Raw genomic sequence first — 25,713 nt, 5'->3', positions numbered from 1 at the left:
ACCTCGCGAGATGAGCCGAGAGGACGAGCATGCCAACTGACTCATTACATTCTCGTTACTCTGAGGATTGCATCAACTCTAATCATGCCTCTGAATGAAAGCAGTAAAGCCATTCTAAAACACAAAGACGCTCCTAAAGCAATGCGACAGTGAGCGCCCGGCCGGCGCGCTGAGGGCGGTTGCGCGATCGGACCAAATTAAGCTCCCTGCGCACTGAGGTCCACTTAAATTTCGGAAAATCCATTAGGACTTTAAAAATATTTTCAAAATTTTAGCGACCGCTCTGTCACAATAATGCAACCAACGCGGTGCAGTTGCGCGGTCAGCGGCGCGCTACGATTGCGCGTTCAGTGTTGCGCTGCAAGTGCGCGATCGGACAAAATGAAACTCCCTGCGCACTGAGGTCCACTTAAATTTTGGAAAGTACATCAAGACTTGAAATTTTTTTTCTAAACTTCAGCGACGGCTCTGTCATAATAATGCTACCAGCGCGGTGCAGTTGCGCGGTGCAGTTGCGCGGTCGGTGACGCGCTAAGGTTGCGGGTTTGGCGGTGCGCTGCAGTTGCGCGATCGGATAAAATTAAACTTCCTGCGCACCGAGGTCCACTTAAATTTTGGATAGTATATCAAGACTTGAAAAATATTTACTAAATTTCAGCGGCAGCTCTGTCACAATAATGCGACCAGCGCGGTGCAGTTGCGCGGTCGGCGACGCGCTACGGTTGTGCGTTCTGCAGTGCGCTGCAGTTGCGCGATCGGACAAAAATGCGCACGGATTAATTTTTTTTTCTACATTATTTGTAATGGGAAAACATGGTTCGGAATTCGAACGATTCACTTCTCGAACAGCCTTCTGGAACGGATTGTGTTCGAAAACCGAGGAATAAATGCTAAACTCTTTTTCAAGTTACTAGATGAAATTGTGGTTGAGTTTTTTTCATGGAAGTTGACACGCTTGGCTTACTTTTGCAGGCCACATAGAAATATGTTGCAGTCCAGATCTGGCCCACGGACCTCGGGTTTGACATTAGACGTTTCTATTTCCTATGTCAACAACTTTCCATTCAAACATGTTTTTTTTCTTAGAAAATAAAAACCATTTGAATGAACAACTGCCAACAATCCAAATACTCTTACCAGTAAAAATTACTTGATTCTCAAAAGAACAGTGACATGTTTTATGAAAATGACCAGCCTCGTACATAATAAATGTACCCCTTTCGAGATGCAGAACAATTATTTGTACAACATTGCAGACTGCAACGAACGTATTGTTTAGTGAACCCTCCAGTGAGCTAATGAATAAGATTTCTTTCGGATATTTTTCCTTTGCGCACCCCCCCTCCGCCTAGCCCTCTCAGTTCCTGGACTTGCCTTGCACACTTTCCCCTCCTCTTACAGCAGGCATGATGGCGGAAATACTGTAGTAGACTTTTCGGGACGAGCAGGAAAAGTGTATTACCCAACCCTCGTTTATCCCATTGTAAATAGTTATTTATTTATTTAGACAAATCTTTTTTGTTTCCCACCACCACAACGCCATGACACGCTGGGTTCCCACCAAGAAAGAGAAGTACGGCGTGGGTAAGTTTTCCAAACAAGTCAAGTGGGGCTCACGTTTGTTGTGCCGTTTGAAAGTTTGATCGCGTGAAGTCCCAGCAAAGTAAAGTCACTTGAAAAGAGAGGAAAAGAAGCCTAGATTTACGGTCACTGTGATGTTGTTTACGTGGTGGATGAAAATAACTCCTTCTTATAAACTCCATAAGAGAACTTCAAGTAGTTTCCTAAGGCTGTTTCGAACGATGGAAAAGGATTCTGGATTTCAGTGGGCATGCCAACCTTTCGAAATTCTAATCTCACTGAGCCGATATGGAAGTTTCTGCACATATGCATTTTATATTCTGTTAAAAACAACAACTTTCTAAAGCTCTTGCAGGGTGAAACAAAAGGGCAACAAGTGGGACTGTAACCGTTTACACATGTGACTCACTAGGGAATAGTTTGCAATCGTTTGGACTTTACCACTTACTGCTTTTAGTTTAAGGTGTGGCCTTGATACCTGTGCGTGTGGTTGCGCGCGCGTGTGTGTGTGTGCGTGTGTGTGTGTGTGTGTGTGCGTGCGTGCGTGCGTGTGTGTGTGCGTGTGTGTGTGTGACTGCTCGGCCTACACCTTCAAGGAAAATCCGTGCATCTGTTTTCTGAGTGACAAATCCTTCCCTGTCGGCATAATTACTTTGTGCTTAGGTGCGCCCTTCTGCAAAAAAAAAAAAAAAAAAAGAATGTGCAGTGCAGCAGCTGTGTTGCTTATCATATGAGTCCTTAAGGTTCCGAAAATGTGTCATGCTTCTTATCTGTGTGGTTTGGAGACCAAACCACGTGCTTTAATGTCCTGCCTCTGCTGTACTGCAGGTCAAAACATTTTACGTTAACCGCATGTTTATGTATGGTGCAGTCTGCAAGAACAAACATCAGGACTTTTTGGGGAGATCACCGTATGCTTCATGGGTGACGTTGAGGAATTTTCATGTTAATCCTTTTAGATCTTAACCCGTGTGACATTCAAAGGTACTGACTGCACTTGATTCTGCACGTCAATGCTGTTCTCTGTTCTTCTGCCTTTGGCGTCAGAAAAAGACAGGAATCGCTTAATCATTCTTAATCCTAAAAAAAGACATCAGACTGCGTACAACATTTTGTCATCTGTCTGATTAGTCATATCTTTCCTGATTTTGAGAAACTAGTTTTTAGATCAATAGAAAGATTTCATTTGATATGATCATAGCATATCTAGTACAGATTTATGGGAGTCATGTCCAATGAAGTTTAAAAAAACCCATGAAAGTGAACTAACTTGCTACGAGATCACAATTTCCACACAGCAGTACAGTGCAGTGGGGAGTTCCTTCCTGAAGCCCATTTTAGGTTGAGGCGGGCTAAACCCTAAACTCATAGACTAACAATCCCACACAATCACACCTACGAACAATTCAAAGTGGTCAATCGGCCTACTACGCATGTTATTGCAATGCGGAAAGAAACCGGAGTAGACAGAGGAGACCCACATGGCCGTGAGGTGAACATCCAAATTTCACACAGAGAGGCCAGAGTAGGAATCAAACCCTGCACCTCAGTCACCAAAAGCAAATTAAACCACTGGGACTTGCCGTTGAAAGATGTGTAGAGCACATTATATGTACAAGACAATTCAAAGTGCTTTACATAAAAAATGCAAAGCATGACAAAAGAGAAACAAATACATAGTTATATTGTACAACAATCAATCCGTTCTCTTACACGTGTTCTCTTTTGGTAAGAGTATTTTTGTAGTTGAGTGCATTTATATAAGCAACATACACTTTGACACATTGTCGTGTGGAACCGTACTTGTCCCTTTAGAGTTGCCATAGCTGACCAGCCCTCCCTCGCCTTCACCCAAACTGTTGTTATAGTTGCTATGGGAACGCACATCCCCATTGCTTTGCATTCTGAAGAGCTTTCTATTCAGTGCAGATGTGCAATTGTTTATGGCGTCCTCATTAAATTGATCAGAAGTATACATCACCCTGGACTGCTCCTTGTTTTGTTTGAAGATTTAAAATTTACAGTAACATTGTTGCTAATTTTGATTAGCATGTCTGGCTTTTACTATATGACAGATAGCATGTAGGTAGGTGACCTTTGTTGTTGCATCAAATATCAGTTTGACAATAAACTACAACTTGGGGTGAAAAATAAACGACATGAAGTCAGAATGTTTTGCCTCTTATTTGCTGAAGTGTTCACAAAGTACATACTTGGGGCAAAAAAAATGTAGTAAAATATGCCATCTTTTAAAGTGACATTTTATTTTACTGTGCAGCCCTATCAGATGACCTTGAACATAGATGAGAACACATTAAGTTTATTTGCCGACTCCATCGCAATAACGCTGTAAATTTGATTTGTGAAAGCTACTGCAGTATGATTGAAACGACATTATTCACAGCATCGTACAGTATGTGTGGCAAAGATGCAAATATATATATTTTTTTCTGAGCTGTAGCGTCATCTGTTTTATCAATCAGCCCGTATCAATTAGCAAGAATCAATTAATGAACCCCCACTGCAAAATGAGCTAAAGAGGGCAGCATTGCCTTTTAGTGTAGTGGATGCAAACCGTTGCCAAATATCAAATGTACCCAGTGCAAGTGTACCAAATTGGGGCTTCACAGAAAAAATGAAAAGAATGAACTATTGTATTCATCCAAATATAAATGTAGTCATTGTCATTCTGGGACTGAACTCACTCAACTTACTAAATGAACACATTCTTAAAGGAGATGAGATTAGTGGGATGCAGTTCCTACCACAGTGTGTCGGTATCCCTAAAGCTTTCGTGTTGAATGGCTTGGTCAAATATGATGAAATTTTAGAAATGTCTAAATAGAAATGTCATCATGATATTGTTAGTATTGCTGCTAACTTCATGCTCCATTCAGGATTTCTTTTAGAAGAGGCATTTCACAGCAAAGAGTCAGTCATAATGTCCTAATAGATAATAATATGATGATGTATTACAAGTGCTCCGGAGTAGGGGACGCAGACACTCTAAAATTTATTTGCCTTGGATATCAGTGTAAAGGTTTTAAAACTCTCACGATGAGACAAAAATGTAATCATTCATTTTTTTGGATGAAAATTTGTTCTACAGACCAAAGTGTGATTACATTAGCTAGTCAAGCAAGGTGCACTGTGAAATGTAGCCTCCAGCACATGCAAGTTGAGACATATCGCTGCTCATAGTTCTATGCTTGACAGGCTGCATGCTCCTGCAGCTCCCTTCAGTTATGACAAGCTAGCTATTGTGTTTTCTTTCAAATACACGGTACGTGTATATGTTTACCCGCGTATGCATTCTCACTTGATCGTGCCCATGATTCTGTAATGGTGGTGGTTTAAAAAGCACAGACAGGGTCACCTTTGTGATAATAGTTGGGCAGAGTGATTACAGGAAAGTTTAGGGTTCACCAGTAGGTCAGCTGGTAGAAGCTACAGGGTGGAAATATTGATCAAAAGAAAAACGAGGCCATAAAGACAGTTTTTTTGAGCATTGACTCAAGCTGCCAGCTACCTTCTCAATCTCTTCACAAGACTGTTAACTTAAGGCGTCATTTCAATTACAAAATATGGCCTCAACTTCACAGTTTGCTGTTAGAGGAAACTGAGGGAATAAATCAAATGATCACAACTACACCGGCTCAGCCAGTAATGAATTTTGTCCTTTCAGCAATCTACAATTACGATCCCCACGGTGAACTGGAACTATGTTTACAAGTTGGGGATACTGTGCACATACTAGAGAAACTGGAAGGTAAGTCAAGTCAAGTTTATTTGAGCCTGAACATGTAGCAGGTCACGACACATCTGTCTTTGCTGTCTCTGAGCAAGCTGATGCATGAGATGAGAGTTAAGATGTCATGAAACATGTTGTGTAATAATAAGAATGAGTGTGTAGTCTTGAACATTGTCCTGAAACTAAGACCGTCAATACTCCTTCTCCTCTGTGCGTAATGTGATTCTTTATTAATTTAAATCTCCTCAGGCTGGTATCGAGGATACACACTACGAGAGAAATCACATAAGGTATGCGTATCATTAGTACATCATTTTTCTGAGGTTAACAAGGGCCACAAATTGACTGTTTTATCATTTCCAAATACACTCCCTAAGATCTTTTCCCAAGGTTTTAAGATCATATCAAAAAGACAAGTATGTTTATGATCGTACGAGTCTCCTATTAGTCTAAGTTGCCAGGCCGTAGAAATCCACTGTGAAACTGGAAATATTAATTACACCAGGGCTTTATTTCAGAAATATGGGTCCCTAGCTTAAAGCTCCATTTTTATCCCCTCCAATTGAGTGTTTTTCTACTCCATGGACTTTTTCAACTGTGGCATTAGCCTTCAACTCTGCAAAAATGTCCTTGTTTTTTTTTTTTTTTATCAGCCATATATAAATTTTTTGATGTGCAGAATAAAGTGTTTTTTCGTCTTCCAGTTGGTTTTCATCCAGATCACATGATGAGAGCTGGTCCCGACCACATTTGGAATCTCTTGATAGCAACTTCTCCGTAATTGGGTCAAACAATTACACCATCGGCCCCGTGTTTTCTTGTCGTTAAATGGAGAACAACTGGTGTAAAATAAGCCAATTTTTCAATGACTTTCATTTTCACTTAAAATGAGTTTGTGTAATACTGAATAAATCGGGACTTCTTGGGAAACAATCATAATCCTGCGCATGTAGGGGCAGCTATTTTTTCCCTATCAGGTCTTTGCACACAACGTCCTGCACCGTGGTGTGTTCACAGCACATGGAAAAAACAATTATCAATATTTATGAATTGTTGTCTGTTTGTAGTGAAGTTGAATCCCTCCTGACACTTGACGATTCACAATTACTTTTTAGATGAACAAACCTTTGTTCCGTTCAATTTTTCTGGTAGAAAAAAGTAATGAAAAAGTACATTTCACATACTGCAACTGCACGTGTTAAAGTGGTAGACAGTGGGGAAATTACGCCAACTAAAGTGATTCAAACGCTTTAAACAATTAATTGATGTAAAATAATCAATTTGCAAGGCCACGTTAACTGTGTTTCTGCTGTAAACAAACTGAATTTGCACATTGCGTAAATTACTAACGACTAACCAAACACTGATATTAGTTAATTTTCATTTTTTTGAGTGAAGTTAGGGTTATGTTATTGCTTGTAACAAGGACAAAAAGGAGATGCTAGAATAAAAATAGCTTTTGATGAATCATTCATATTGGAGATTTTAAAAAATGGAATCGAATTGGGGTTCCAGTGAATCGTTACATACCCAGTGCAGAGTTCCCAGGATCAGGAGCATCTCTTAAAAAGTTAACTGAAGATTTAAATAAAGAGTTCCCAGAAGTAAAGAGTAATAAATTCATCTTTATCTGCTGTCAGATTTGGGAAAAAAAAGGCTGATTCTGATATTGGTCAAAATGCAGAATATCAGCCTGGTCTCCCTAGTTCTTAATAAAGTCTGGCATCAAGGGACTAGTGAACTGCACACATCAAGATGAAAAAGTACAGGGCAGAGAGAAAATAAATAAATACATAAATTTGAATCGTGCGAGTGACCCTTGTCTAGAAAAACGGAATCCTTTTTTTTTTTTTTCTGATCATTAAAGTGTTTGATTCTTTTTTCAGGGAATTTTCCCATCTTCGTACATCCACTTAAAGGAAGCTTCCGTTGAGGGGATAGGGTAAGTTCACATATCAATGTCATTTTGTAATATACTTTGCCCTTGCTTTGCCGCACGGCCAGTGACATACAAGTGCATTCATAATCATCTTAACTGTAGGTTGAGAAATGATTTTCTCGGCTGTGAAAGGAAACCATTCATCTATTTATCATATATACAAATACTCTTGTGCCTGTTCAAATGATACAATACGCTCAGTGAGCAATGAGCCACTTTTCCAATATCCTATTATTCTGCTTTTGTGGCTGTTAGCCAGCAGGAAATAATTATTCCAGCAGATTTACCACTGGTGCAGGAGCTCGGGGCTACTCTGAGGGAATGGGCACAGATATGGCACAAGCTCTTTGTGGTAGGTTCACTCTGTTTTGTTTCTTTCTGCATACATTTGTGTTCTAATAGTTTCCACTTTTTTTTTCTTGAAAGTACAAGAACGTTGTGTTGCCTTATAAATTGCAATGTTACCTGTTTCTAAATTTTTGTGTGACAGGCAAACAAAGCCTCCCTGTTCAAGAGTGTTCAGCAGATGGCCTATAGTCTTATAGAATATCGATCACAGATAGTGTCAGGAACACTACCGAAAGATGACCTTGTAGAACTCAAAAAGAAAGTCACTGCCAAGATTGACTATGGAAACCGGTATGAATCTTGTTGACTAACTACCCGACCATAGTTCGCCCTATGACACCATTGTAAACTATGTTACAATCTCTTAATCCATGTGCTACTGTGCCGCTCAGGATTCTGGGCTTGGATCTGGTTGTGCGAGATGAAGCAGGAAACACACTGGATCCAGACTTTACAAGCACTGTCAGTCTGTTCCGTGCTCATGAGACTGCATCCCGTAGTGTTGATGACAGGATACAAGAGGAGAAGGCACGTCAATTCATTGTCATATGTTATTTGTCTCCATATCTGTAAGCAATTGTGTTTTTGCCAATATTTTTTATTTTTTTTGCAGACACGGTTACAAAATCTGCAAATGAGGCGCCAGGCTTTGTTCAGCTCTGTTCATACTTACAGTCTCCTCATGAACCTGAAAAACTTTGTATGCAACATTGGAGAAGATGCTGAGCTGTTAATGTCTCTTTATGACCCTGATCAGTCAGAATTTATCAGGTTGGCTCCTCTCCTCTGGCTCCTCTCTGAAACTGTACAGTGAAACGCCAAGGTTAATTTTGACCTACTAAAAAGTGATTGCATTTAATGGTTTAAAATTGGTCAAAAACTGATGTGCTAGAGAGTGACTGGAATGTAAAATTTGACTGGAATATAATATAATATAATCCATACATACATTTTCTATAGCACTTGTCCCCACAGGGGTCGCGGGCGTGCTGGAGCCTATCCTAGCAGTCATCGGGCAGTAGGCGGGGGACACCCTGAACCGGTTGCCAGACAATCACGGGGTACATAGAGGCGAACAGATGGATAATATAGTATACAATATAATATAATATTATATAATATGACAATGGATAGAAATTTTGGTTAATAATTTAAGACTGGAAACTGCTGCATCTTTAAGATTATAGATTCTTGCCACCTTGAAAAATTTAGTATCATCACATGAATTGATAAAAATCAACTTCCAAAATATCAGAAAATTATCAGTAGTATGTTTCACTTTTTTCTAATGGAGTAAATAGAAAAATACTACAATACTTGTATGTACTAAACCCGTTTCACTTGACGCAAGGACAAGCAAACGAGATGTGTTTAAACGGGAATAAGGATTTCACAGGCCACAACCACGTTGATTGCGGCTTACTTAATGATCTTTCATACAAACTAAAGCGTTATGCAATAAATTTAGCAGATTGTTTTTGCGATATGACTGTTCAAAAAATGGCTTTTTGTGACTCGTCACTTTTTCACTGAAAAGAGAATTTTTTTTTCATCACAAATAAAAACAGTTCCCAGGTGTCCTAATAGAATTTCTATAGCACACTAAACAACCGCTTTTTAAAGCCCCTTAAAAGCAGCCAGTTGTGACAAAAGGTGCTGATGGAAGTTCAGCTTTTCGTTGCCATGATGACTCAGGGTAAAACTGTTTTAAGGCTGACTCTGACCTTTTGAAGAAAAACACAAGTGTGAAAGGAATCATAGCCTCCACTAAAATACCAATACTATATATTGTATTTCCACTCATAAAAATGGCACCTCATCACCAAGTTGCCAAATTACACACTAATTTGTTTGTGAATCTGCTCCGCATAAAACACAGGCACATTAGCACTTGGGTTTGAACTGATGAGTCAATTTGTTAACACCATAGCTTGTAGTCAAATGAATGCCACTCATATTTTGGGAATTAAAGGTTCTAGCCTACTATAAGGACGTACTATATTTGTATCATATGTTTCTGTGTTTTCATTTCAGTGAGAACTTCCTGGTGCGGTGGGACAGTATGGGGATGCCTAAAGAAATTGAAAAACTCAACAACTTACCAGCACTCTTCACGGTAAACAAATCCCATCCTGATATTACTATTACTGTAGTTTCAAACCAAAACAATGCAAAATCTACCGAAAACTGTAACGAATGAGAATTTGCTACAGAATAGCTTCTTGTTTCCTGAAACTTGAGCTGTCTGAGTTCTCATTCCTTGCACATCATAACTTTCAAATATTTGCATACGTGTTTCAGTGACTATCGGGAATGCCGTTTAAGCACAATATTGAATTATTATTGAAGTATTTTATGCCCTGACATCGGAAGAAGAGATTATTTTACAGCTTCTTAAAGGAAATCATGACTATCTTGACTTACAAAGTCATCCAAAACAAGAACACAGGCCAATGGAAAGGTTCCATTGTTGTTGATTCATCATTTAATATTACTTATCTGCATACAAGCTTCACTGACATACTAATTTCCACAAAATATACCCAAAGATCTGTATTATTTGACTTTTTGACATCCAGGAGCTTAGCAGAAGTGACCTGATGAGGCAGCGTCTCTACCTAGTGTGTCAGATCATCAGAGTTGGAAGCATGGAACTCAAAGAGGGGAAGAAACAAACAGGTGGACTAAGAAGACCATTTGGTGTGGCTGGTGAGACACATTTACATCCAGTTTAATATTACTCTATCTATCCAATTCACAAACCAGTCAACAATGAAAATGGCATTTCTTTGTCTAGCAGTTTCTTTTGAATTGTACTGATGTGGTGAATTTAAATGGCAACACCTGTTTCATGACCTAGAAAATACAGAATGAAGGACGTCAGGAAATGTTTTTGCATTTGGCCTGACAGTTTGTGGTGAAATGCGTTCTTCATAGCAATTGGGATGAAACTACGGACATGAAACGTGTCTAACTCGGAAGACACATGATACATTTCTGCCAGGAAAATAAAACATATTTCGAAGTTATGAACAGTTTTGAACCATCAGAATTTCGTTAAAAGGAGATTAGGAAAACTCAGTCTGGTGGAATATTTTGTCTGGATGCTGTTCCAAATTTGAGGAGAAAAACAGGAATATGCATATCGAAGGAAAACAGGTGGAGCTGTGCATGAAGAAAAACCTCACAGAGAGGCCAACATTGATGTAGTACTATTTTTAGCTCAAAGTGGCTTCCTCATTATTAGTTCTAGTTTTGGTTCATTGATCAGTCCATTTGTTTATTGCTTGTTGACAATGTGTATTATTATGTCCTGCGTTTTTACAGCCAACCAGACTTTAAAAGACTGCATAGAAAACTCGAAAATAAACTCAGAAGCAGTTACTATACATACTTTTGAGAGAAAAAAAACACATTTGGAAACCGCTGGATTATTCAATTATACGTCTGATGGTTCCCATTGTCAGCAAGAGTCCTTTGAAGGTCACTCACAACGTAAAGAATCTAGGAGCTAATATATGGGTGGCATCTGAGTTATAGCTAATTATCAAGATCTTCCCCCAGTATTAGCGTAAATTCACCTATAATCAGGAAAGGGGGCATTTGGTCATTGCGATTGGGAAGGCACTTTCTGCCAATCACTAAATACATTTTCTGTAAAGAACTACCGCAATACAGTATACTAATCCATCTCCACTGACCTGCATCAATGGCAGCATGTCTTTCCCAAACAAGGGTACGTTTAATATTTAATAATTCATTTCTAAGATGATAAGTAAATATTCTCAGTCAGTCAGAGAGAGAACAAGAGAGAGAGACACAAAGTAAGCGTGTGAAAGAGAAAAAGGACTATATGGTACAGCCAATTTTCCTTGTATTGATCAGATAAAAAAATTGTATGGAAGGATACGAGGTTACTCACCAACAGACAAGTTATTGGCTGTGAGAAAAGTCTAATTGTTTGTTTTGTCAACCATTAGCTGTGGCCAGCATGCATGCTGACACTCGCAAGATTATTTCTTCCTGGACCCTATTGGAAACTTCAATCATACTCCTCTCTCATCTACTAACTCCACACAGCGTTTATACTCTGAAACAAAAAGGCAATGAAACTTTGGATATCCTGTATGCCAATGAGAGCAAGTTTGGTATTCTTCTTTCCCTCCTCTGGGGAATCGATTCATAAACCACGAGTCCATCAACAGCACACTGGTAAAAAAAAGCAGGTGACCAACATAAGAACTGTAACAGCTTGGTTTTACAATTTATAGAAAAGCAGTGCAAGAGTGTTTTCATGTCACCGACTGTCTTAACGCACATTTTAATGAATTTTATTTCAAAATTTTTTTTTTTTTTCCAAGTGCTCCATAAATCAAATCTAGTTGAGTCATACAGACTGTTTGATGTTGAGTCAAAATGTATGTTAAGAGTGAACTATATGGCTTAAGATGTGTAAAACAGGAAGCCTTTGAGAGAAGATCTTAATTTAAGATGTCTGGTCCAATGCTACTCTACTTTGATCATATTACCACATACAACACAAGAATGTTAAACCCCGAGTGTACGGAATTCCACTAAGTATTTAAGCTGTTGATGTTTATAAAGTATGGAAGGTATGGAATTGTTGGAAACGTCTACAGACCAAAGAATGTTGTTTTGTGCAGTACAGAACATTCCATTTTATGCGGTTACACTCGTAAACAGTATCTCAAATGCCATACATTTTATGTAATTTCCTCACAGCTCAACACAGACAGACTACCAAGGCATCGGTGGTGAGCAACTGCAAGAGAGTCAATTATGGTCAAGCCTTTTGCCAGCATTTGATGTCCTTTTAGGGTTTCTTTATCTTTTCTTTAGAATACGCACACCGAAAAATACAGAAACAAAATTGAAGTTCTATCATGTGTGTTCTTTTGAGCATTTAACATCAGCCACATTGATCTTTGATTTTTTGGCATCCAACTATAGTTATGTGAGATGATCTTTTGACACGATTAAACTCTCCCTTGGTTCCAAGGTTGTCAGTAATAGGAAAAAGTTTGTCCAAATAGGTCCCCATAATTCGAAATACTTAAATATTACCTCTACTGTACAGCAATGATCTCCGAACAATCCTTTTTTTGCAAACTTTCCAAGTTTGCCAAGAAACTACCCCAAAGTCTGCCGTACATGATTTGTGATGCGAACTGTCTCAGCATAAACGAGCAGAGAGATCAGCGTTGCGCTTCTTGAGCTGTTATCCATCATTGGCTTTGTGTGTAACTCATAGTGACAGTTATGCTTTTTTTTTCCCCCCTCAGTAAATTAGACATCAGAATGGTTGGCTGTAAACGGCCCAAAAAGCCCACATAAAACCTGATGTATCCTCCACGGCGGCAAAGAAAACTGTTGTGTGTGCAGCCGGAAGTTTCAATTAGACATACATTTTTTTTCCTGTCACAATTCTCATAGCTGCCGCTTAGATTTCTGATTATAGTTGCAAAAAGGTTTGATTATGTTTGCTATGTATAATATTATTAGAGCATCTTATACATTAAAAAAAAGACACCAAACCTGATGCCTGTATGCTATGTATGATATTATTAGAGCATCTTGTACAAACTTGATGCGTGATCTCTGTAGACACTAGCTTGTCATGTTACGCCTACACAAACACACTACTACTTCCAGTCACAATTCTAACAGTGGCTGTTTTGCAATCATTAACATGATAAAAAAAAGTTTGCCTTGGATCATTGTTTGTGTCAAAAAATAAAAAATTAAGGAGAAAAAGAAAAACATCTGAATAAGATGGTTATTTTTTTGAAGGGGAAAATAATGAGATTTTCACCAACATTATTTTGAATTCCGCTAACAACCATGTATGGCAGTCTTTTCACGTGCTCCATATTTTGTTTTTTTTGTTGTGTTATACATAAGAAATTATTTGCATCCAACAAAAGCTACTGGGGGGGGACATCTTTAATGCTTTGGTTTCATTGCAGTAATGGATGTAACAGATATCGCTCATGGCAAAACAGATGATGAGGACAAACAGCATTTCATCCCTTTTCAGCAGTGAGTCTTTTGATTTCACTTTTTTTTTGGACCTTTGACTGGGTCAACTTTATTAAAATGTCACATGATGATGGAAAAGCTTTTGCCTTGCTCTGGTCACAATGTTTGATCAAACAAAGGCTAAATACAAAGAATGAAAATGTCTCTGCTTTTTCACTGAGAGGTCTGAAATCCATTTTTTCAAACTACCTGGACTGCACTTATTTTCCACTGCACTTTTTACCATTCAGATATGATGATGTCATACGTATACTGTGTGTGTGTGTGTGTGTGTGTGTGTGTGTGTGTTATAATGTAGACATGTACACTGTAAAATCTTGTGTATAATGCCAACATTAATACATCAGTATAGGTAGAGTTCTTTTTAATTGACGCAATCCATATTTGGAGTGACCTAACTTACTGCATTGAGGTAGTATTGTACTGTGATAGTTTTTTTTTTTTTTTTTTTTTTTTTCCTGTCAGTGAATAGAAAGCTCTTTTGAAGCAAACCTTTACCACTAGATGCCTTATCCAGCATCGCCTTTGCTAAACTTTGCTCTCCATTTGTTTGTCAGCTATCAGATTTGTGGTTGTGTTACTCCTTTTTTCTTATTTCCACCTTCTGCACATTCTCAGGATAGCAATGGAGACCTACATCCGTCAGAGGCAGCTCATCATATCTCCCCTCATCCCATCTCGAGTCATAGGAGAGAATGAGCCACTCACTGCTGTTTTTAACAAAGTCATTGCCACGAGGGAGGTCAACCACAAAGGCCAGGGTAAAATGAAGTGCTCACATAGGTTCTATCCCCTGTGATTTCAGAGTTTGTGCTAAATTCACATTTTGTAAAAATAAATCATGTGTGAATGTCCACAGTATATGTTTTGGTGTCTGCCTCATTGATTTTCTTTTCATGTTTGCTGGCAGGCTTGTTTGTGACCCTCAAACTGCTCCCAGGGGATCTTGCACAGGTCAGGAAGGACTATCCACATTTTGTGGACCGTAGCACAGCGATCGTCAGAAAAATGGGCTTCCCAGAAATCATCCTCCCAGGTGACTTGTCTTTGTTTGTTCTACATACTGTTGGGCCATGTTCATTCTAATTGCCTACAGAGCAGGAAGTAGGGTACATAAATTGTTGGCACATTTACCTGATCAACTATTCTCCTTCCTCCAGGTAACGTGAGGAATGATATTTATGTAACCTTGCTGCAAGGAGAATTTGACCGTGGTAAAAAGAAGACGCCCAAGAATGTGGAGGTCATACTGAGCGTGCATGATGATGAAGGCAATGCCATGGAGGTAATCTTGGCCAGGGAGAAATGTGCACTTTTTACCAATATGATTTACGATATTTAATAGATTTATTGATAATTGTCATTAACCACGTACGATGACATATTCCACAGATTGCCTTTTGACCAATTCATTTTTATTCCTTTTAATTTGTTTTCATTTAGTTTGGCCCCGCTAAGTATATATGTTGGCACTGCAAAACCTGATGAGTTGTTTCAATTCAAATGGTTTAGGAAACCAATTGCAAAGATTGACATGAGCGAAAAGACCTGTTTGATTAGCTTACAGGTAACTCATATGTTTAAGTAACACAAGTGAAATCAACTTGGAATTAAAATGTTGCATTTATCCCAATATGTTTGAAATGAATGGACACAACTCTTCTGAATGAAGTATTTGTCTTTTTCACTCACGTTACCATGTAAGTTACATGAACTCAGTTGTATTTTATTAATCAAATTATTACATTTGAAATTTGGAGCAACTCAATCTGTTTGAGGAAATGGGTTGCAAAAATGTCTTTGGGTTTGATTAACTCAAACAATTTAAGCGTAAAAAATATCTGATCACCAAGAGACTCAGATGTTTATTATTTCAGTAACACAAGTGATTCGAATTTAATTCAGTGAAATGAACTCAAATCAGTAAGATGGATCCAAATGTATCTGACATGAGTAAAACCAAATTGTCTGTATTAAGTACTTGCCTCCTTTACTCAAATGTTACCACATAGCTACATAGAACTACTACTTATTTCATTTAAGAAAAAAAAATATTGCCTTCATGCTTTTATTAAATTGACACAACACACAAATACATCTTCAAACGTGAGACATTGCAGAAACAATTCAAACATCTACACATGTTCGGACATAAGAATTAAAAAGCCACCAAAAAAAATCAAATATTGCAGGCATACTAAATAAACAAACGAACAACCAAACACGAGCTCACTTTCAAGGCCTCCACTTTGGCGTTGAGCTGCTTTCTCCCAGAAACTCAAATGGACCTCAAATGGGGTTCATAGATTAGTGTGACCAAAACACAAACAAACAAGCAAGTCTGTCCAAGAGTTATGGCACATTACAACCTGACACTCAAGGATGATTGAGACTTAGTGAGTTATAAATGGAATTCTTGCAAGCACCTCTCTTTCACTGAGCACTGGCACCAGAGCCACTGATTCCTCCTGGATTGCTTCCTCCTCCTGAGGAGAGAATGTGTGTGTCATTGTTAAAATAACCAAGTCCATAAAATGGGTAATAATGGAAGAGAAACACCACTGCCACATTTTACATATGCATTATAAAAACAGGCAATTTGGTAATTTTAAGACATACAAAGTTCTACTTCCATGTACTACATTATGACCAATAATTATGTCCCTTTTAACATAATTGCTCTAAAGGCAGCAATATCATTTTGAACATTTTTTTCAGCATCTGAAATACCCACAAATATTTTGTGTCTTAAATAGCGTAATGCGCATGAACCTCTTTTTAAGTGCAGTATTTCAAACATTGGAGTCATTCTTGTTCACGTCCACTCATTTTAAAGTATTTTAAATACTACATCAGATTGATTCATATGGAATATATAAAGATGCCATTGTTTATTTAAACACTTTGGGTTTATTAGTTATATGTACCTCTGTCATCAGTGCAAGTGACACTAGTTTGTATGTACATGCAAAGACTAAATGTTAATTCCAATTTTCATTTTATAGAAGGCCATATTTCCCGGGGCTGGTTATGATGGTATCACAGAGTACAAGTCTGTCATATACTACCAAGTGAAGCAACCCTGTTGGAATGAAACAGTGAAGGTAGGTAAGCTTATGTCATGGTCCCACATGCAGCATTGAACATGACATCCCATGGCTTAAATCCATTTGCGATATGGATTCAGCAGTGAAATCATTTTAAAGGAGACATGCCGAGCCAGAATGTGATGATAATGTAACTGCAAATACAATCATGTATTTTGCAAGTGTAATTCCTCTACTTTTGTCTGCTCTCCACAAGGTAACAATTCCCATTGAAGACGTGTGCCGCTGTCACCTGAGGGTGATGTTTCGACATAGATCCTCCCAGGACTGTGAGTCACTACGACTTGTTGTATGACAATCACCCACGCGTAATCCCTCCACCATGGTAAATAGCGTAGAGCTCATCTTCTGCTCGTCTGTATCCTTCAGCTAGGGACAAATCAGAAAGACCCTTTGGAATGGCATTTGTCCGCCTAATGAGAGGAGATGGAACAACACTCAGGGACGGAAAACATGAACCCATCGTCTATAAGGTGGTCTCTAAAATGCGTACTTTCATCTAAAAGAAAGAGTACATCGATACACCCGCATAAATAAATCGCATCGTCGGTGCACAACTGACAGTTTGTTGATCGATTGATTATGGAATGCGCCGTGATAAGTTCTATGCAATTAAATATTCATTGATTTGTTTGCCTCGAGACTCATTCGTTATTTTGTGAATTTTGTAGGTTGATGTGAAAAGGGCAGATGATGCAAAGGTTTATCTGACCTTGCCAGGGACCTGGGCTGAAGTGGAGGAGAAAGAGAAACAAACAGGGAAGCAGTTCCACCATTCAGGAACGATCCCTGTCACCAAGGACAGCTTTCAGATTTCCACACTTACTTGCTCCACGAAACTCACTCAGAACGGTATTTCTGTCTGTCTGTCTATGAATCAAAAGATTTCTTTTTTACAAGTCATTTTGAAGGTGAAACTAGTCTTACGTCGGAACGCTCCTCAACACACGATGATGCCACATTGAATGATTTTATTTGAGCTGTTGTGATTTATATTCTGTGGACAGTATGAGATTTATTGCTGGTTTGCTGTGATTCACATTGGAAAAGTTCAACATCTGAACCTGATGTGTTCCCAAATCTTTAGTTGATTTACTCGGCCTGTTGAACTGGCGGTCTAACCCGGATGATCTCGACCAGATACTGCAGAGGCTAATGGAGGTGGAAGGCGGGGAGATTGTTAAAGTGGGTGCTCTGCGCTACTTATGTCACATTCACTATTTAATTATAGCCATTTTAAGATCATTTTTAACGAGATTTTTATCATGTGCGTTGGGATTTTTTTTATTTGTACAGTTTCTCCAGGATACTCTTGATGCTCTGTTCAACATCATGATGGAGACTTCAGAAAAAGACACCTATGACACACTGGTGTTCAACGCCTTGGTTAGTATTTGAGCTGCAGTAGACATCTTTTACCTTTTGCCAAGGCTACATTTCATCACGATACATCATTTGCATTTTCTTCAGCCTTTGACGAGGTCTCTCTTTTTTTTTTTTTTCTAGGTTTTTATTATCACGCTGATTGGTGACATCAAATTCCAGCACTTTAACCCAGTCCTTGAAACTTACATTAACAAGCACTTCAGTGCCACTTTGGCTTATATGTGAGTCCCTACCGCCTTTAATTGCTTGCAAAATGACACCAGTGATTTGTGTGCTTCACCACCTACCTTATAGTGTAATTTTCATAAGACCTTAAGTCAACCTTATTTGCATTTTCAGGAAGCTTACCAAGGTGCTCAACCACTATGTGGGTCATGTGGAGGAGCCTGTCCTTACTGAGAGACTCTATGCGGCACTCAAGGCTCTCAAGTATTTGTTCAGGTTTATCGTCCAGTCTCGGATCCTCTACCTAAGGTATCCGAGAGGCACTCGTACTCTCACTCCTACTTTGGATTTGGAAGATTAGCTTGTAATGTGATCCACCTTTGTAGGTTCTATGGAAACAGTGAAGACGGGGATGCTTTCTTCAACTCAATTCGCTCTCTCTTCCTGTCTTTTAACACACTCATGGACAGACCGCTTGACGAGGGAGTGAAAATAAAGGTTTGAACTGTATTTATTTCTTTTTTTTTTTTTTTACTACTGCCAAAAGCTATAGGTTAACATAGCAGTCCATTACTGTATGACTTGTCAAGTTGGAGCTGCGGCCCACTGAGCGATGCAACAGAACTCTTCCAAACGTTGAAAATTATAGCCAATCAAAATGCACGGAGGCTTTAGCAAATCAGTAATCTGCAAAATAGGTCCCAGTAAAATAATGCAATGCTAAATTTATACAGAGTATATCTTGCGTCAACTTGTTGACACCCTGCACTATGTATTTTCAGGGAGCAATATTGAAATACCTCCCCAGCATCATTAATGACATCCAGTCTGTGTTTGATCCTGTGGAGTTAAGGTAATTCTCAAGGGGGGGCTGCACATCTTGTAATAATGCTTTTTGCATTGTGAATTATTTCTTGGAGTTTTCTCAGAATCCTGTTGCTGCAAGGTTAACAAAACATGATGTGAACTGTATTTTTCTGTGCCAATTACAACACAGAAAGTGAAGTGCACTCTCATTTTACAGCATTCTGCTCTCAAAGTTTATTGAGAGCATTCCCGACTCGCAGCTTGTGCGTCAGAAGCTGGGCTGTATGTGCAAAATGGTGGAGAGTGACCTTTTCATGCAGCCAGGTAGCCACATAATGAAATTTTACACAAGATGCATTGAAAACACAAACCATTGCCTTTGGCTCAGAATACTTTGTCACAGGCCCCCACCGTGACTAGAAACGGAGCCCGTCATACACTGACCACATCCCTCTGCTTTGTTTCCACAGATTGTCGAGATGTGCTTCTGCCACTTGTCAATGACCAGCTGAGTGGACAGCTGGATGATCACTCCAGTAAACCCGACTATGAGGCTTGTGTTCAACTGCTTAGCACTGTGTTGGACATCGTGGATCGCAAGGATGTGGTAAATAGTCACGCTAACAGATCAAAATGACTTACACCTCAGGATACAATAACAGAAGCATCTTGTCAAAACAAGATTACAAGCACACATGGGCAGGATTTAAAGATATGCAGATAAAAGACATGAAAGAAAAGCTTAAATAGTCAAATGTTTCGCATTTTATGCTATACTGTCAAACAAATACTAAGAGGTTGTGAATGCAGAAAGATAAGCATTTACGTTGGTGTGTTTGAAAATGTGTTTTCTTTTTGAAGGAAGACAAACACAATGACCTATTGTATTCACTTTTGTTGTTGCTATTCTTTTACTCCTTCCTAGACTCACCTTTAGGGAAAGGATGATCCCTTGCTGGGTGAGATGGGTGGTGGCTAAAGACTGAAGGTCCCAGTCTTTGGCCACCGCCCAGACACAGTCCAGCCTACGTAATAAAACTCGAGACGTGGAACGGCAGGGTGCGAGTTTGAATTTGTTGGCCTCTGGCTTGGTACCTGTGCAATGGGATTCAGCCTGGTGGAAAAAAAGGATAGCCTTGTCTCCCTTTATAGGTTTTGACTTTAGTTTGTACAGTCAAGCCCAAAATTATTCATACCCCAGGCCAGGGGTATGAATAATTTCGGGCTCGCCTGTATTTGTATTAAACAGCAGCTCAGAGTAACCGTCCTTGTAGGAGTCTTTGGAGAAGGGTTCTGCAGAGTTGCCATTCAGATCTGGACTGGTGTGAGTGGGAGGAATACCTGATAGCCAACCTGAACTCAAGTGCTGCTTTGTCATTGGACTTTATTGCTCATCACGAACATAACGTACAACATGTTCAAGCCAGTGTGTTTCATTGCCTCACTTTGTACCAAGACCGGATTTCATTGATCGACTTTGATTTATTATGGATACCTCAAATTGAGTAATACTACAGTACTTTATATTAAACAAATACCAGTCTCTTGCTCTAAAAGCATGCGATTACATTTGTGCAGGGTCAAACCAGGGGACACGTTCAGATGATTATGGAGCGCCTACTTCGCAGGGTCAATCGCACTGTCATAGGCATGGACAGATCATCCCCCCTAATTGTAAGTTTGATGTTACTGCTGGAATATGTCGTTGAGAAGTACAGACATTAGTAAAACAAAATGCTTTCTCTTAAAGGGGAAAGATAAACTATACAGCAGGGGTCTTCAATCCTGGTCCTTGGGGTGTTTGCATCAGGTGTGTTGCAGCAGGGAGACATAACAAACATGCAGGACCCTGAGGCCTGGGATTAAAGACCCCTCCTATACAGTAACTCAGTCGGTGCTCAGAATGATTTTTTTTTGACAAGGGAATTTCTGTGAATAAATGTAATGTTACAAATCACCTTTACCGTTACAGGGCCACTATTTATCCTGCATGACAGCGATCTTGAAGCAGATGGATGACATGCATTATGCCCACTATATTGGCACCTTTAAGACAAGACAGGATATCATTGTAAGTGTCTTGGTGTTGCCCTTGTTAGTTGCAGTACACCTCACAGCTACTCATCAATAATGAACATGAAACCACCCAGGCCACTTTCAACTACTAGAGAGAATATTGATTGGAAGCATATCATACACTTGATGGGAATGACACGATGAGGTCAGTGGGTGGTTAGTGGTCGGAACATGATGAGTGCCTGACATACAGCAATGCTGTCTTTTTGAGCTATCTGATTTTCACCTGGCGCTTACAATGAAGCTTCTCCTATCATCAGGACTTCCTCATGGAGACATTCATCATGTTCAAGGACCTCATGGGAAAGGTATTCCCTGCTGACTGGATGATTATGAACCTGGTGCAGATGCAAGTTTTCCTAAGGGCCATAAACCAGTATTCCGATGTCCTCAACATGTATTTCTTAGACCAAGCACATTTTGAACTACAGGTATGTTTTGTTCATCATATAGAAACGTATCACTTGGTGTGGTTTCATATTTTAAACCTTTGTATCCCTCACAGCTGTGGAATAGCTACTTTCATTTGACCGTGGCATTCCTCACCCATAAGACACTGCAACTTGAGTCCTTCTCTCAAGAGAAGCGCAACAAGATATTAAACAAGTGAGATTTTTGCATTCATGCAGTTGATCATTGTGTCTCACCAATTGCATTGCAAATATACACTCACCTAGTAACATTGTCACAGTGCGCCAATTTCATTTTTTTTCTGGAAATATTTTTGGGCTTTGAATTATTGTTAACACATTTGTTAGAGTTCCATTTCACATCTGACATGACTTGTCGAAAAGGGAAGCGGGTGGAAGCAATTTGCTTATCTAGTCCCGTCCCAACTTCAACCAGAGTTTCAGTGTCTGACACACAATCTACATTGCTATAGTTTTATCCATGGTGATAATACTAAACATGACATCATGTTTGACACCAAACATGGGATTTAGGGCTATACAAATAAACTTGACTTGACTTGACGAGTGATGAACTATGCAGCTTTTACTCAGAGGTGAGCGAATAAATAAATACAAATCGCGAGTGGTACTGGGTACTGAAATAACTTGAAACTCAGGAGACTAGATATGACAAAATGCATATTAGAAGTCACAGACAACACTGGAAACATTCTACTTTTTAAGTAAACGAGAGGATAAGCTTGCTAGTAAATGTTACATTTTACTCACTTCAGTCTCTTTTAAGTCTATTTGATCCAGCCTATTTGCACACATAAAAAGGAGGTATATATTTACAAATGGAACTTTTTGGTTATGTATTAAATATACATAAAATAGCCTTGAAATAAAAGCTGGTTCAGCTATTCTGTCATTTTTTTGATGTCAGAACTTTGATTTGTCTCAAAAGTATCTAAAAAATAAATGATATTCCAATACCTTTGGAGTATAAGAATCTTTAAACCATTTTTAAACTGGAAGTACGAACAGCGTGACTCAACCCACTTCACAACAAGCGACAGTTTGGGAGAAAAGCTCCAATACTCGTGGGTTGGAGTTTACTTCAAACACTTTTTAAGAAGTACGAATGAGGAATGTTCTTCTTTAATCTTGACACATTTATGTCTGTCTGTGGTTTGAACTTTGACGGGTTGATCAATCCCTGATTGACAACCACTGGTAGAGCAACTACACTTTAATTTTGTTTTCGTAGATCTGCTCTATGTATCAAAATGCATGGCCCATTTCAAAAGATGTCTATCGGAAAACAAGTTCAATTCTACCTTTAATGAGAAGAACAAGTGCTAAACTGATTTACATTTGCTACAGATACGGAGACATGAGGAAGACAGTTGGCTTTAAGATCAGAGATATGTGGTACAATCTTGGTGAGTATTTACAACCATCTAATATTGTGTCTTTTATCATATATTTGTGTGAAATTATTTATTTGGTGCCTGCCAGTAATGCAGGCAGAATAATAAGACAATGTTTTTATTGTTCAGTTTCACTGTACTTTTTTTTTTGTTTACAGCATTATTAAATTTCCCTATGTTTGTTGTGAGATGAAGATGCAGCTTATTGCCTTTTCAAATCATACTTGTATTCTTCCGAGGGCTAATCTTTTGTTATCTTTCAGGCCCCCATAAAATGAAGTTCATCCCATCCATGGTCGGACCTATTTTGGAGGTCACTCTGGTGCCTGAGCCAGAGCTGAGGAAGGCTACAATTCCCATCTTTTTCGATATGATGCAGTGTGAGCACAATTTCAGCCCCGGGCGCACATTTGAAATGGTACACTCTCCAATTTTATGCACTGTGTTTCTTTAAATACCATCGACATTTTTGTTACATCACTTGTTGTCTATTTGACTCTGTGCTTTTAAGAGCCTGTATATCCACCATCCTTTTTTATCTTTTCACCAAGATAGCGTGTGTGTGTGTGTGTGTGTTTTCACCCTAGTTTGAAAATGAGCTGATAACAAGACTGGATCAAGAAGTTGAAGGAGGTCGAGGGGATGAGCAGTACAAAGTCCTGCTGGAGAAAACGTAATTTTGGTCACCTTTTTCAATTTTGCTCATGAACTGAATAGATACATATTTGGTTTGAAACTCTACACAAGTGGCTTGCAGATATTCTTTGAAGGTGCAATCTCCAAAAATTACCCCACCCTCAAAAACATTTTATTGTAATTATTATTGTATTATTTTAGTTTTTGTATTATTGTATTACATTGTAATCATTGTAACTCCTGCATGTCAATTTTGCTCATTAACTGAAGAGATACATATTTGGTCTGAAACTCTACACAAGTGGCTTGCAAATATTCTTTGAAGGCGGAATCTCCAAGAATTACCCCAGCCTCAAAAACTTTTATTGTAATTATTATTGTATGATTTAACTTTTGTATATTGTATTATATTGTAATTATTCTAACTCCTGCTAAAATTTCAGAGAGAGAGTTCAGGGCCACTTCTTACAGGCCATCTAGTGAAAGCACATTTTGGACCAACAGGTTACTGGAGCACTGCAGACGCCATAGATACCTGGCACAGTCAGGTGAGGAGCTGGCGCTTCTGCTGAGCAGCCTGCTGGAGAATCTCCTGGCATACCGCACCATCACACACGATGAAAGTCCCGAGCATCGCATGAGCTGCACTGTCAATGTGCTGGTACGGCCCACTCGTGTGTTCACCAAAACAATCCTCACACGTTTGTGCCTGCACGTAAGCAGTTATTTGACATGACGTTAGTGTGCTTTCTCATTCAGAATTTCTACAAGGAAAAAAAGAGGGAAGACATTTACATCCGGTAAGTCAGGCATGACATCTGAGGCTTTGATTAAATGCCGCCTTTAACACGTTCTTATCACTAGGTACTTGTACAAGCTACGGGATTTACATCTGGACTGTGAAAATTACACAGAGGCCTCCTACACTCTGCTGCTACATGCTGAATTACTCGAGGTGTCATTTGCAGATCTCACTTTTAACATTTCAAAGCCTTGTCGTGCTTATACATTGTAACTATTGATTTTATACCAGTGGTCTGACAAAACCTGCGCGCCTCATCTGATTCCTCGAGACGGGAAGCACGTGTGGACGCAACAGGAGTTGAAAGAAAGACTTTTCCAGGAGATCATATGTTATTTGGACAAAGGCAAGGTGAGTATTGCTGGTACTGCCACTGTGCTAAGGTCACCCTTTATTGTAGTCTTTGCGTAATTCATAAATTTCTTGAAGTTTCACCATTTCACTTCTCAGCTTTGGTCTCTTTGTTGTGTCGTTATTCAATCAGATTCTGCATAGTTTATTTCCCTTCAATTTTATTTTGGTGCGGTTGAACCTAAATCGCAACATCTGTCAGAAATATCACAGTTAAATCTTTTTTCTGAAATTGTCCAGCTGAGTTACACACTGTTGCTTATCAATAGTTATTTTTGGAAGCCATTTGTCAAGTGACTGTGCATACGTGTTCGCAGATGTGGGAGAAGGCTATTGAACTTGGCAAGGAGCTGGCAAAGATGCACGAGAGCCACATGTTTGACTTCATGGAGCTCAGCCAGCTGCTGGTAAGAACATGTACATTACATTTCCGCCCTGAACTAAAGTGCTATCGACGCGACAGAAAACAAATCCATAAATAGCAAATGTATTTGTAGATGTGAGTGCATGTTTTTTTCCCCCTTACCCCTGTAAATGTTTGTGATGAGTAATGTGCCAAAGGGTGAAGGCAATTAGTATAAAAAGAATTGAAGGACTTGAAGTATGCAAGCACTCACACCATTTTAATTTTAATGTATTTTGAAGAATCCAGTGATAAATTTATCAGTATTAGCAGTTCAGTGCAATTTATGTCATTTCTTTTTAGCGGGATGTGCCCAAAGCAAAGCATCATTGTAGGCACTTAGCATTTTGAGCACTGTGGCACCACTAGTTACTCTGCGTGTGTGTCAAGTACTTGAATTAAACTATTATTTTGAACAATCCAGTAAGTAGTAATTTGTATAACAAAGAATCTTTAAAAAAAAAAAAAAAAAATGT

General features: G+C 39.0%; 1 protein-coding gene across 2 annotated transcripts in view; it reads left to right on the top strand.

Moving 5' to 3' along the window:
• The first annotated feature begins 1,299 nt into the window (after positions 1–1,299).
• The window catches only part of dock5 (dedicator of cytokinesis 5), a 30,778-nt gene continuing 6,364 nt past the window's right edge, over positions 1,300–25,713 (top strand). Inside the window, exons 1-38 of one of the 2 annotated variants that reach the window (XM_085909902.1) lie at positions 1,300–1,584; positions 5,267–5,350; positions 5,582–5,622; positions 7,219–7,274; positions 7,527–7,623; positions 7,762–7,910; positions 8,012–8,147; positions 8,233–8,390; positions 9,654–9,735; positions 10,199–10,328; positions 13,607–13,679; positions 14,298–14,440; positions 14,590–14,715; positions 14,840–14,964; positions 16,685–16,783; positions 16,983–17,055; positions 17,156–17,259; positions 17,458–17,638; positions 17,874–17,971; positions 18,083–18,172; positions 18,293–18,393; positions 18,512–18,646; positions 18,724–18,835; positions 19,120–19,190; positions 19,362–19,468; positions 19,615–19,751; positions 20,723–20,818; positions 21,117–21,215; positions 21,481–21,651; positions 21,726–21,826; positions 22,999–23,057; positions 23,309–23,463; positions 23,633–23,718; positions 24,186–24,342; positions 24,441–24,481; positions 24,546–24,636; positions 24,715–24,834; positions 25,152–25,241. In XM_085909902.1, coding sequence (XP_085766028.1) covers positions 1,542–1,584; positions 5,267–5,350; positions 5,582–5,622; positions 7,219–7,274; positions 7,527–7,623; positions 7,762–7,910; positions 8,012–8,147; positions 8,233–8,390; positions 9,654–9,735; positions 10,199–10,328; positions 13,607–13,679; positions 14,298–14,440; positions 14,590–14,715; positions 14,840–14,964; positions 16,685–16,783; positions 16,983–17,055; positions 17,156–17,259; positions 17,458–17,638; positions 17,874–17,971; positions 18,083–18,172; positions 18,293–18,393; positions 18,512–18,646; positions 18,724–18,835; positions 19,120–19,190; positions 19,362–19,468; positions 19,615–19,751; positions 20,723–20,818; positions 21,117–21,215; positions 21,481–21,651; positions 21,726–21,826; positions 22,999–23,057; positions 23,309–23,463; positions 23,633–23,718; positions 24,186–24,342; positions 24,441–24,481; positions 24,546–24,636; positions 24,715–24,834; positions 25,152–25,241 — 4,017 coding nt within the window. In that variant the 5' untranslated portion in view covers positions 1,300–1,541. The remainder of the gene's footprint in view (positions 1,585–5,266; positions 5,351–5,581; positions 5,623–7,218; positions 7,275–7,526; positions 7,624–7,761; positions 7,911–8,011; positions 8,148–8,232; positions 8,391–9,653; positions 9,736–10,198; positions 10,329–13,606; positions 13,680–14,297; positions 14,441–14,589; positions 14,716–14,839; positions 14,965–16,684; positions 16,784–16,982; positions 17,056–17,155; positions 17,260–17,457; positions 17,639–17,873; positions 17,972–18,082; positions 18,173–18,292; positions 18,394–18,511; positions 18,647–18,723; positions 18,836–19,119; positions 19,191–19,361; positions 19,469–19,614; positions 19,752–20,722; positions 20,819–21,116; positions 21,216–21,480; positions 21,652–21,725; positions 21,827–22,998; positions 23,058–23,308; positions 23,464–23,632; positions 23,719–24,185; positions 24,343–24,440; positions 24,482–24,545; positions 24,637–24,714; positions 24,835–25,151; positions 25,242–25,713) is intronic. The other variant, XM_085909903.1, reaches the window with a different exon arrangement.

Source organism: Syngnathus leptorhynchus, chromosome 4 (genome assembly GCF_054491065.1).
Source record: "Syngnathus leptorhynchus isolate UIUO chromosome 4, UIUO_Slep, whole genome shotgun sequence".
Taxonomy (NCBI): Eukaryota; Metazoa; Chordata; class Actinopteri; order Syngnathiformes; family Syngnathidae; genus Syngnathus; species Syngnathus leptorhynchus.
Note: the sequence above shows the minus strand (reverse complement) of the source record. Positions and strands in the feature narration are given on the sequence as shown.